The sequence below is a fragment of the Leuresthes tenuis genome, unplaced genomic scaffold, assembly GCF_036924035.1.
Source record: "Leuresthes tenuis unplaced genomic scaffold, fLeuTen1.0.hap1 SCAF_13, whole genome shotgun sequence".
NCBI classification, from domain to species: Eukaryota; Metazoa; Chordata; class Actinopteri; order Atheriniformes; family Atherinopsidae; genus Leuresthes; species Leuresthes tenuis.
In genome coordinates this window covers 2,801,565-2,814,368 of record NW_027325367.1, presented here as the reverse complement: position 1 = coordinate 2,814,368, position 12,804 = coordinate 2,801,565, and the positions used below count along the sequence as shown (strand labels likewise).

Genomic DNA, 12,804 nt, shown 5'->3' with positions numbered 1-12,804 from the left:
CCACAGCTGATGTTATTGTTGCACACACTCAAACCGCAGCAGAGTGCAACAATGCCAAATTGTGCTACAGAGCAACCAAGGCCACTCCACAGGTTACGTAAACACAATAGCCACTCTGCTTCGGCCTTCTCGCAGAAATGAAACACACGTGAACTTTTCAGGGGGATTTTAGTGCTCAGATGCCACATCACTGCCTGTTATCTGAGTTCATTGCGTGTGGGTGGATGCTGACAGTGAAATGCTGTGTTGTGTTGTTTCTGTATGATGCCAGAAATCTTAAATGAATATCCTCCACTCGTGGTCTGTAAACTATCTCTGAGTGTTTTATTTTGAATGAATAACGGTGAAAAACCCCAAACTATTCAGTTTGAAATGATAAAAAGCAGAAGAAAGTAGCAGACTCTTACGTCTGAAAAGCTATTTGACAACATTACTGAGTTATTTTAACCATGTAAGACCGTGTCCTCAGGAGGGAAGCTTCCTGGAGGATTCAACTACCTGCATGTAACCACACCATCTCCTACCAACCCGGAGGGTCCCTCAGTTCAACCTGTAAGTTCTCACAGTCCAACATGTCAGTGTTTTCTGTGGCTGACATGTTACCTGTTGCATTTTCTTTGTTTTGAACATCAGAACACGATGCTTGAGGTTTATTTTCCATGTTCTGCTAAATCAAATGTCTGAAATTAAGACAGAATGAGGACGTATGAGCTTTAAATGGTGTGTTCATCCCACTGCTGCTGACACTGACTCAGTCCAGCTGTGTGTGTGTGAAGCTGCAGGATGGAGGGATGGTGACAGGACGCATAGAGACAGGAAACTACTTCTGTTTGCATCTGGACCGCAATGAGCTGGTGGAGACACTCACCTGTTTGTCCCTGAAGCCCGTTCCTGTCTCCAATTACCTGTGTCTGCACGGGAAACACCAGCAGCTGCTTGGCCAGCTGTTGAACCGCTACCACCAGGGCCTGATCCGTGACCTGTACAGGTGAGGAAAGCGCAGTTAGTACCTCAGCCTGTTGCTGTGATGCTCCATGGTCGAGGAGATTATGGTGGAGCTTAATGCAGACAGGGCAGAGGTGAGCTGTAAAGTCTTTACTGAACAAATCCGGTGTGCTGCAGAACAGGAAATCTAGAAACTGACAAAAAAATGCAGCATAACTGGGAAACCAGACAGCAACAAACTGGCATTTACACTCAGAAGGGTGGAAGAGTGATTAACAGTGTATATGGAGAGCAAGACAACTGAGAACATCGAGGAAACTTAACTAAACCAAGACTGAAAACAACTAGAAACTAAACAGAACACAAGGGAAACAAACTCCAGTGAAGCATGAACACAAACAGAATTAAACACACGATTTTTAACAGAATCTAACAAAAAGGACTGAAAACTAAAACAGAATAATGTACAAACAAAATAACTGAACCCAAACCGGACCTGAACCAAGACTAAACAAAGACAGCAGGAATAACTAAGCCTGACTTAAATAAAGGGGGTCTGACTGACTGCCTTTCCTTTTCTCGTTGTTTACCGTCTTATTGAGGTAGATCCTTCTCTTTTGCTCTCCTCTGTTAGTTTCTCATTGGTTTTTGGACGCTCTGCCTTTCCTTTTCTCGTTGTTTACCGTCTTATTGAGGTAGATCCTGCTCTTTTGCTCTCCTCTGTTAGTTTCTCATTGGTTTTTGGACGCTCTGCCTTTCCTTTTCTCGTTGTTTACCGTCTTATTGAGGTAGATCCTGCTCTTTTGCTCTCCTCTGTTAGTTTCTCATTGGTTTTTGGACGTTCTTCCTTTCCTTTTCTCGTTGTTTACCGTCTTATTGAGGTAGATCCTGCTCTTTTGCTCTCCTCTGTTAGTTTCTCATTGGTTTTTGGACGTTCTTCCTTTCCTTTTCTCGTTGTTTACCGTCTTATTGAGGTAGATCCTGCTCTTTTGCTCTCCTCTGTTAGTTTCTCATTGGTTTTTGGACGTTCTTCCTTTCCTTTTCTCGTTGTTTACCGTCTTATTGAGGTAGATCCTGCTCTTTTGCTCTCCTCTGTTAGTTTCTCATTGGTTTTTGGACGTTCTTCCTTTCCTTTTCTCGTTGTTTACCGTCTTATTGAGGTAGATCCTGCTCTTTTGCTCTCCTCTGTTAGTTTCACAGCTTCCTTGTCACACCTGGTATTCGGTGCTGATTTCCTCACCTGTAATCTCTTATTGTGATCACGTGTCCTCCGGGTTTCCCTTTGTTCTGTGCCAGGTCCTGTTCTGTTGGAGCTCTGAGATCATCTGGTCCTTCTGGTTGTTCTGTGTTTGATTCAGCTCTCAGTGAAGCTCAAACCATCACACCTGCATGTTTGATTCTCCCATAAAGGCTTTTGAAATGTGTGCATATCAGTAGAGATAACTGTCCCGTGAGAAAAAGAAACCCTTCTTCCTGAATAACAGTGAAGGAGGAGACACTTTTCTCTGATACTGATGTAAAATGCAGCATAACTGGGAAACCAGACAGCAACAAACTGGCATTTACACTCAGAAGGGTTGAAGAGTGATTAACAGTGTATATGGAGAGCAAGACAACTGAGAACATCGAGGAAACTAAACTAAACCAAGACTGAAAACAACTAGAAACTAAACAGAACACACAAGGGAAACAAACTCCAGTGAAGCATGAACACAAACAGAATTAAACACATGATTTTTAACAGAATCTAACAAAAAGGACTGAAAACTGAAACAGAATAATGTAGGAAGGAGGAGACACTTTTCTCTGATACTGTCTGTTCTTCAGGTGTTTTATGAGTAGCATTAATGCAGGTGGTACCCTCAGAAATGACCCTCAGCTGCTTTTCGTTTGTTTGCAACAGAAATGTAATGTTCTGCATTGTTAGAGTTCTGCAGAGTTTGCTGCTGTGCTGTACTTTCATGTGTGAGTGATAATCCCGACGCATGACAACTTGTTTTGGAGATCTGATTCCTATTCAAATATGAGAGATGAAAGATCTGGAATCTGCTCACTGATGACTTCACATTTCAAAATAAGCCACAGGATCAGGGAGCAGCAGGGAGTTTACTGGTGTAACTTTGTAGTGTTTGTTAAGCAGCGAGTGACCCGCTTCAAATATATGACACCCCCCCCCCCCCCAGACATGGACATCTATTGTTTCCGCCTCCTGTTCTGTTTCTGTCCTTCAGGCCAGAGCAGGACGAGACAAAGCTGCAGCCTCCGTGCTGTGGAAGCCGATTCCTCGTCAGGAGGCTGACGGTTACAGTAATTAATCTGAGGTCTGAGGGTCATCCAGTCAAAGCTATTAGCACAGCCTCCAAATGTGTGTGGCGTCCTTTAAAAGGTTCACTTACACCCATCTCTGTGAAGAGAAAAAGTTCATTTTGGTCTCTGAGCTTCAGAACTTCAGTACTTACGAGTTTGAAAGTGTTTCCGGGCTTTTTTCTTGTAAATTACACAAACAACCGGAGGGCAGCAGCGTCTGATCGGATCCTGCTGTCATGAACGTGTCTCTTTGCAGTTTCTTCAGGCAGAGCTGGTGTTCGGCCATTTTCCTCGACAGGTTCTCCGACCTCCAACAGGAGCTTCGTCAGCTCACCTTGATCAGTCAGAAGGTTTGTGCTTTTCTTTCTGTCTTTATCAGATTGTCTGTTATTTCTTTAACATTTCTTTAACCTAACCTCATTCCTTTAAATTTCTCTGGACACTGTGCTTCCACCCTCACAAGCTTTGTGTTTGAGGTGGGATTTGAGCCAAAGTTTGTGGTTTTTAGACAACAAACCTCATTAGTCTGGTGTCTGAGCAGAGTTTACGGTCTGTGTGTCTGCAGGAGTCGGGGCAACAGATGACAGAGGCTCTGAGGAACAGCGCTGTGAAATATCTGACCTACAACCGAAACCTGCTGCCCATGTTCGCCCGCCCGGGACAGCTGTAACATCCCAGCGTTACAGGAGCTCAGACAGGTGCACAGTGGGTTCTTTGCTGAACTGTAATGGTGGATAAAGTGCTGCTTTAGTTGCCCATGTTCTGTATTGTTGTTCTTAAAAACAAACTCATAACTAACCCTAACCTGAGAATGTGTTTATCATCATGAATTATCACAGGTGACACAGTCTGCGTTTTAACCAAACGAAACAGAAACTTTAATCTAATGGGACTTTTCCAGCTAAAATCCATATTTTGCTCTCGGGCTGCAACTAACGACTATTTTGATGGTCGATTAGTCATCGATTATTAAAACGATTAATCGATTAATTATTAATTAAAACAATCTAAAACCGAGAAAGGATACATTCAAGCCATATTTCATGTTGACTTTTAACATTAACTGAAAATGCTAAGAATAGTGCGGCTGTAATGCACCAACAGTCAAATCAACACCAAAAGAGTTAAAAGAATACAATCTGGTTGTGACTTAGGACTGAAGCTGAATGATACAATGTTAATGTCGCACTTTAATGTTAAAATCCAAGACAACTCCGCTTATTTATGGCTAACAAGCTAAATATCTTACCATGGTGAGTCCTCGTCTCCCACCTCTTCAAAAGTTCGTGCATGATGCTGAGGTCGGCTTTCCAAAACTTGCAGGAAATCTATTTTTTCTGGGTGTTGAGGGTGAAATGCTCCCAGATCCTGGACACTTTTGGACTAGAGGACGATAATTCAGCCGCAGCCATGTTGCTATGTTTCTACAGGTCATCTTCCGCTATTATTTACCTTAAGGCACGTGCATCTCTAAGCAGAGATAGGCAGGAAGTGAGATGACTCACTCCATACGAAAAATAACGTTCAGCTCGACAGCGTGAAAAAGACGTGATGACGTAACCGACAATTATCGACAATTAAATACGTCAACGTCGACTAATCGTTGCTCCCTTATTTTGCTCACACTGGTAGTTAATTATAAGCAGCTGATTTAAAAAAAAGCAATATTTGGACAAACTCCTAGCTTAACTGGCTGATCAGGCATCTGTTTTGGGGCAGAAAGTCTGTGTTCAGGCAGGCTTGGGTTCCAGTCCTGGGCTGCGGCTCTTCCCCCCCATACTGCCTGCCTTCCTGTCCCCCTCAACTGCAGGCTGCTGGAGCCCAAAAGATCATTTGAAGGTCAGCAGAGTAACTGATCCGTCCCAGTAAAGGTGCCACGTGAAGAACTTTGTTGGTTTAAATCCTTATTTTCTTTCTTTATTTATAACATGAAACCCAAAGTTTGGCTTGCATAGAAGTTTCCAACCAAATGCCTACACTGGCTTTTTCTCCAAGTCTGCTGCAGGGCGTCACATGAATTCTAACCTGGCATTTCAAAGTGAGTTTGCGTGAAAAAGAGAAGAAGAAAATGATCCGTTATTGATCCAGGACCTATCAGAAATGGTCCAGCTCCTAACTGAAAACCATTGGGCTGCTTTTGCTGATCATTAATTCCTTCAAACCCGGATGAACAGGCAGTATAACATGAGCAATATATACTTTTATTACTCTGGAGTGAAAATAAAAATCTGTGTTTTCAACAAGTTTGAACGAACAAGCAAAGATTTGGTTGTACGGTAACCCAGCAGGGACACGCTGCTCGACATTGGCTTTCAGTTCTTTGCCATTCTCGATGTTCACGGTTTGAGTCACAGTATCATACGCTCTGGATCTTTAAAGAACAAATCAAATCATGTGGAACACTGAAGTATTTAATGCCATCTTTCTTCCTCTACACACAACAATGTGGCCCACAAATGAGAAAAGAAGTAACTTCATTCTTAAGTTTGCTGTAAATTTTCTTCAGAATCCAATGAAAGCAAATAGCACTAAGCATCTAAATAACGTTTGCTTTGAAATGTCAAATACTTTGGCTGAAGTATACATTTAAAAACATGTGTTTGTTGCATTTTAATCATTTTTGTTAATCTGAAAAGTCCTGCAGGTTTAATACAACCCTCCAAATGTTTTAAGATGGCATTTAAATGCACCGACCCAGAACTCTGCAGTCATAAAGCTGTTTCCCTGCTTATTGGAGTGTTTCTTATTCCAAACATCCAAACAAAGAAGTGAAATGCCTTCTCCAGTCAAAATAAATGCTAAAAAAAGTGGACCTCTGTTTTTATTTCCACCACACCATCATCTCCGGCACAATAAAGCAAATGTAAGTGAGCGCGAGCTCTGCTCCCGGTGACTCTGCGACAGTGTGACCAATCACTGCCCGAACAAGGGCCGCAGATTAAAGTTGATGTGTGGCTTTTCAGAGGTGGGGGGAGGACTGGGAGGCGGGGGGTGTCACTCTACAGCTGTATGCTAATGAAGCTGAGCTGAAGCCTGTCGAAAACACGCGCGCACACACACGCACACACCAGGCAGCATATGTCCACAACAGCTCGGAGGCTGAAAAAACAGGTGCGCTGCTGGTGTCCAAATATGAAATCAAATTATTGGGGACGGAATCAAATATTCAGGAACATGTTTCTTGTCTCGATGAAATCCAGAATACTACAAAACTAGTAGAGTTTAGTGAAAACTTAATGAAAGTGCATGTAATCACGCAGCTGCCACGTTGTTGCACTGCAATAAATACACGTTTTAGTGTAATTACTGATAGTTTTACAGTGTTTGCTGAAACGGGGAATGCAGAATGGGTTGCTTTTGTGTGTTTATCTGTTACAGGGACACACGTGCTGTATCACTGCCTAGATGGAGTTTAGCCAATATTCTCCAGTTGCTTTTCGACAGAAACGAATACCACAATCTCTACAAGTTGTTTTAAAAAAGCTTCTCAATTTCAGACAACTGATGAATTCTGAGGCGTAAAAGTTGCATTTTTCACAAAATTGTGTTTTTAATACAGCGTAACTTGTGGCTCTTATTTTGAAAAAAATAGATTTAGGGAGGCTAGCAGCGACACAAAAACAAAATATAGAAAATATATGCCCTGATTCAACTTTTAAAAAGATTTTTTTTCACAATTTGCAGGATTTTTGCATTAGTTACAGATGCCTCTTAACATCAATTTGGATACACCTGCCCTTGTGATGTCCTCAGTTCAGTTATTCTGCTCTGAATAATTGAAACGTGTTGCTTTGCAAACCTCTTTCACGCCCAAGTACTGATTCATCTGGGCTCGAACCGCTGATGGACGCGACATCCCATCATCATCCGTCGCTCACTGTGGGGGACAGACTCGGATCTGACTGAGCGGGTCAGATCTGACCCGTAAGAATTGGGTTTGATGTGTTTTAACTGCCAGATAATCTCGGTTTGCCCCATTTGGAGATAAAGAAAGAGCGCGCTGATTACGCACAGCACGCGCCGACGGTATCTCGGAGCCAGATTGCGTTTTTGGGGACCCCCACCTCAATCATTTTTTTTTTCTCAACTGTGCAATTTCCTTTTCAATCACGACGGGTCTGCTTGCACAAGCGCCGCCATTGTGATGCAAAGCAGGAAACCTTCCTCCCGTTATTAATTATGCATGCCTAAAATGACGGAGTCATATGTCCAAAGTTAACTGTCACGCCCGCGCACATGCTGCAGGGCCACGGCGCCTTTTTGGTTGTATGTTTAGTTATTTTTTACGCAATGCGCGCATTCTTTCTCGTTTTCTTCACTGTCAAACTGTTCTGGGGACTTAAATTTCTGAACTACTTTAATGTCTTCATTTTATGATTTTGAATATTCCAAAAAATAAAGTTAAATTTAATCAGATTGAAGCATTATTTAATTTTCAATTGATATTGAATTTCCATTTACCTAAAAATTCTCCACATTTCTAAATCCGAATGAACTCCAGCTTCATTTCCCTGCTTCTTACTTTTCATTTGTGCCCTTTTCAAGATTCTTTGTTGCTATTTTATGCCGTTATGGGGACGGATGTCTCCTTTTCGGACAAATCAGAGCCCCCACCACTCAAAGGAGACACATAAAGCCGAGGCACGTGTAGATTTCTATACAAACTCATCAGACCGTAAAAGCAGGAGGCTCCTGGCGTGTGCCCGGGTCGAGACGAGGAGGAGGAGGGGGAGGAGGGAGAGTGTGCGTGTGTGTAGAGAGAGAGAGTGTGTGTCGTGGGGGAGTGAAATACAATAAAACCCTCAGGTACATCTGCTTTGCAATCTGCAAATCCTCCCTACATCATCCCCTCCTCCCCCCCGTCAGCCTCTCCATCCTCCCACACCCACTCCCCAAATCCACAGGGGACCTCGGCTTTTTCTGATTGGTCGGGCATGAGGCAACAAGGGGGACGGGAACAATGTCATCATGTCGCCTTAAAAAGAGTGCAGCTATGTTGTGGTGAAAGCACCTCGGGAGGAGAACACTGGATCAATAACAGGAGGAAACAAACACAAAAAGACGCATCAGATGTTTGTGTCCGCGAGCGCCTGAAAGTGGATTTCTTCCTCCCCCAGCAGCGTCCAAAGTGCCTTCAGCCCTCTTTCCACTGCGAACATGCCCAGAGGATTCCTGGTGAAAAGGAACAAGAAAACCAACCTGGTTTCCTACCGGGTCCGTTCCGATGATGAGGAAGCAGAGCAGACAGCAGCTGATGCGCCGCCGCCGTCCTCCGCGGCGCATCTCCTCTCCATCCCGGTGCGCGCTCAGTCGCCGACGCCCACCTGCGGGGCGGCAGCCACAGCTCCGGAGCACGAAGCTAAACCCGTGCAATTCGGGAATCCAGAGACGGTGTACCAGGCACTCTACAGCCCCACGCGCCCCGTCAGCCAGGATCACGATCGATCCTACTTGGAGAGACGCTTCAGTCTCGGATCGCCCGTTTCGGCGGAGTCATTCCCGATACCAGCCGCGCTCACAGCGCTGGACCACCTTTTCGCGCCAGTGGACCTGAAAATAGGCTCCAGTAAAAGCAACCGCTCTGACATCAGCGCCCCGTCCACCGGGACGCATCCCGCCGCCGGAACGAAACGACTGTCCGGCGACACGGAGCGCAAAGGCAAACCACCATCCAAGAAAACCAAAGCTATCCGGAAACTGCACTTTGAGGATGATGTCACCACATCTCCCGTTCTTGGGCTCAAGATCAAAGAGGCGCCAGTGGACCAGAAGCCTTCCAGACCGCAGGCAGCCGGAGGTGACCACCACCCGCTGGGGGAGTTTGTGTGCCAGCTTTGCCGGGAAGCGTACGCAGACCCGTTTGCTCTCGCGCAGCACAAGTGCTCAAGAATAGTTCGGGTCGAGTACAGATGTCCTGAGTGTGACAAGGTGTTCAGCTGCCCGGCCAACCTCGCCTCACACCGGCGATGGCACAAACCAAAGCCGCAGAGCGGAGCGCAAAATTTGGAGAGCGAAAAGGTGGTCGAGTCCGTGAAGGCAGCGCTGGATGAAGCGAAGGAATCTAGTGACAGGGACACACCCAGCCCCGAGCCATCCGAATCCGGCTCAGAGGACGGACTGTATGACTGTAATCAATGTGGGAAAAGGTTTAAGCGCCAAGCGTACCTGAGGAAGCACCTAGTGTCACAGCACGGCTCCCCAAAGCCAGCGCAAGACGAGGACGCGCCGGCCTGTGAGCAGAACGCGGCGCCGCTCAACCTGAGCGCCTCCACCTGCCACCTGTGTCCCGTCTGCGGGGAGAACTTCACCAGCAGAGGCAGCCAGGAGCGGCACATCCGCCTGCTGCACTCCTCACAGATGTATCCATGCAAATACTGCCCCGCCGTCTTCTACAGTTCCCCGGGACTCACCAGACACATCAACAAATGCCACCCATCCGAGAACCGGCAGGTGATCCTGCTGCAAATGCCGCTCCGTCCCGCCTGCTAATCCGGAACTTTGGGCTGCCTCCACCCTCTCAGAAGAGTCACACACAGCCTCTGTTTTTGCTGTATTACACTGCAAAAATATTTGTATTACGAGACAGTTTTCTTTTCACAGCAAGCGGAGACTTATAGCCAATTTATGAGAAGCTGCAACTGCAGTTTGATCAAGAAATCAGTTTTAATATAAAACCTGATTTCTTGATCAAATCTGCAGTTGCAGCTTATCATAAATTGGCTTATCAGTTCAGCTTATGACAGTGAATAGAAAACTGTATGTAATACAAATATTTTTGCAGTGTAACTCTTAAACGCGTCATCTCAGTGTCTCCCAGAGCTCCTTGCACGGAGATGGCAGGGATTTAGTGCCTTTTCCTCAAGGACACTTCATCATGTCGGGGGTGCATGTTTGAACCCTTCCTGATTTATAACCCCACATAAAGGATCTTTGACGTTTCAAACACTTAAAAAGCGTTAGACTGTTACTGAATTTTTCTAGCATTTCTACACAAGTGCTATTAGCTCCTAGACCTAAGAGAGGGGACGACCTGTAGCCCGTACAAATGAGAATTCACAGGCCCGAACAGACCTTATCCCATCATTCTGATTAGCTTTAACATAGCTTGTGGATCTGTGGATCAGTAGCTGCCGCCTAAAAACAACCAGAGTAAAACTAGTGTAGCCAGTAATGCCTTTGGATTAGAAACTCCTGCTGTAAAACTGCCTTAAACTCAACTGATCTGATTGTTTTTGATCACTAATTTATCACTGTCTGAGTATATGATTATTATTTCCCATGAAGCCTTCTGGATTGCCAGTATACAGTTTTTTTCCTCTATTTATTTATGTATTTATTAAATTATTGGTGTGAATTATTACTCTGTGTGGTCAAACCTGTGATCTGTCCGTGTTTTTCATGATGTAGCCAAATCATTTTATTTTCTTTAACTTATATGAAGGTTTGTGAGGAAGGTGTGTGTTGATGTGACTTTATAGCAATCAGTGACATCATCAGACGCTCTTAATGCAATCATCCTTTTATTTTATCTTTTTCAAAGTTTATTTTCTATGTCATTTTGGTTTCTTTGTTAGCTCTTAAACTGCTTTGGATGTTTCTGAAGCTTTTTGCTAAATGTCCAAAAAACAATAAAAAACCAAACTGAGAAACAGATTTTCTGTCTTGTGGATGTTTTTGAGAATCTGGGCATCTTTTAACAAACTAATATTCACTTAAGTAGACGGTTTATTGTAGTATTTATAGCATTAAATGACAGTTATAGCAAGGAAATGAATACAATGAGGATATCGATACAAAAAACCAACTGTATGATTAGGATTCATTCTGTGGTGGTTACCAAAAGGTACCAAGAGGTACTTGGATGACCTCCTTAATCCTGCAAACCAGTGCAAGGTTCTGCAGCAACAAAGACTAAAGAGCATCTTAGAGAGGTAGAGTCTCTCAGAAGTAAAGATGAAACTAGGTCTGCAAATTTCAGATATTAATGTTCCTCTTTCAGACTTTTATTCAATCACTTACAGTTGATAAGATCAAAAGATTCAGAGAATCTGGAGACATCTCTGTGCACAAATGACATGGCTTAGGATCTGCATTATATTCCAGATGATTAAAAACATTAAACGGACCTGATTCTGTCCTGGAATCACTGGAACACTTCCAGGAATCATGGTCTGTGAGCACAGCTCAGCGTAACATCCACAGATGTTTTTAAAGCTCCATCAGGCAGAGAAGAACCACATGTGAAGATGACCAAAGCAGAACCATGTTAAACCACATCCTGAAACCTATTCCATCAGCACAGCTTAGTCGTAGAAGAGTCCAGGTGCTGGACTGGCCTGCAGAAGACCCAGGACTGCTGAGCAGCTGGGATCCTCTATCAGCCAGGAATGGGACAACGTTCCTCTCCCAAAGGTCCAGCAGCTGGTCTCCTCAGCTCCAGATGTTCACAGATGCTGTTAAAAGAAGAGGAGATGCCACACAGTGGGAAACATGGATTTGTCTCAGTGGTTTATCAGAACTGACAAATGATTTGATTCTGATTTTCCTAGTTTCCTAGAATGCAAAAGGACTTAAAACAGCAATAATGAGCAATAAAAAGAAAGTAAATATTTAAAAGAAACAGACGCTAAACGACAAATGTAAAAAAGAAAGTCCCAAAAACACGTGGAAAGTTATGGTTCAGTTCGTGAGATCAATAAAGTTTACATCCTCAGCTTTATTTTGACTGTCATCCTCACGCAGGAGAGAGGAAAGGAGGCAGTTTAACAGCACGAGTGTTTATCTGTGATGTGAAAGGAGTCAGATGCACAGCTAAAAGACAAACGATCCACAAACAAACAACTATGCATGTGGGTGGGGGCCTTTCTCATTATTTACCTCTGCAGTCGAGGGACGAGTGTGTAAAAAATGTAATGAAGCTGCATTTGTCTGCAGAGTAACCGACAAACTGAATACTGTTTCCTTTTGTAAGTGTTTGTGGAAAGCTGCTGAGAACTTTCACAACATCTGGATGAAAACCTTCAGTTTCACCTCTCCGTGACCCCTCCATCACCCTCACGCTGCCGGTAGCTTTTAACACACACACACACAGGGGCGGGGCATCAATGCGTGGCTCTGACAGGTGTAAGCCAGCTGGAAGCAGGCTGCAGATAAGCGCCACAGATAACACACACTCTATAATAGAGCACCACGGCAGCGTTTCCAGAGAAATAAAGAGAGTTGAAGTGAAAGCAGCAGCTGCCGGAGCCGCAGGACTCGAAATAAAAGCGAACATGAATGAGAGCTGCAGTGGTTGATACGATCTTAACAGCTTCAGTCGGGTGGATGGAGGGAAACATTGAGAGTTTATTCACTTTTACCCCTGTCATGTGACAAAATCTGGAGACTTCTGGAGGTGGAGGTGTTTCATTTGTTTCTGAGATGCTTGAATGTTCCCTTGAGATTATAAATCTGCAGCATAAAACATGCAGTTTCACCAGAAAGGCTCAAAAATGGTCAAATTTATCATGAATTTGCCCAGAAAATCATCACATTCCAACGCTTTTCTTTGTA

General features: G+C 44.2%; 2 protein-coding genes across 2 annotated transcripts in view; both read left to right on the top strand.

Annotated features, from left to right (window-relative positions):
* The window catches only part of cfap61 (cilia and flagella associated protein 61), a 30,054-nt gene extending 26,132 nt beyond the window's left edge, over window positions 1-3,922 (top strand). The window contains exons 23-26 of the mRNA XM_072362887.1: window positions 470-552; window positions 777-988; window positions 3,509-3,602; window positions 3,818-3,922. Coding sequence (XP_072218988.1) covers window positions 470-552; window positions 777-988; window positions 3,509-3,602; window positions 3,818-3,922 — 494 coding nt within the window. The remainder of the gene's footprint in view (window positions 1-469; window positions 553-776; window positions 989-3,508; window positions 3,603-3,817) is intronic.
* Window positions 3,923-8,123: 4,201 nt separating this feature from the next.
* insm1a (insulinoma-associated 1a) lies at window positions 8,124-9,916 on the top strand. Its single transcript, XM_072362032.1, is given in 3 exon segments — window positions 8,124-8,837; window positions 8,839-8,914; window positions 8,917-9,916. Coding segments are annotated over 3 exon segments (1,329 nt in total). The 5' UTR covers window positions 8,124-8,409; the 3' UTR covers window positions 9,742-9,916.
* The last annotated feature ends 2,888 nt before the right edge of the window (window positions 9,917-12,804 follow it).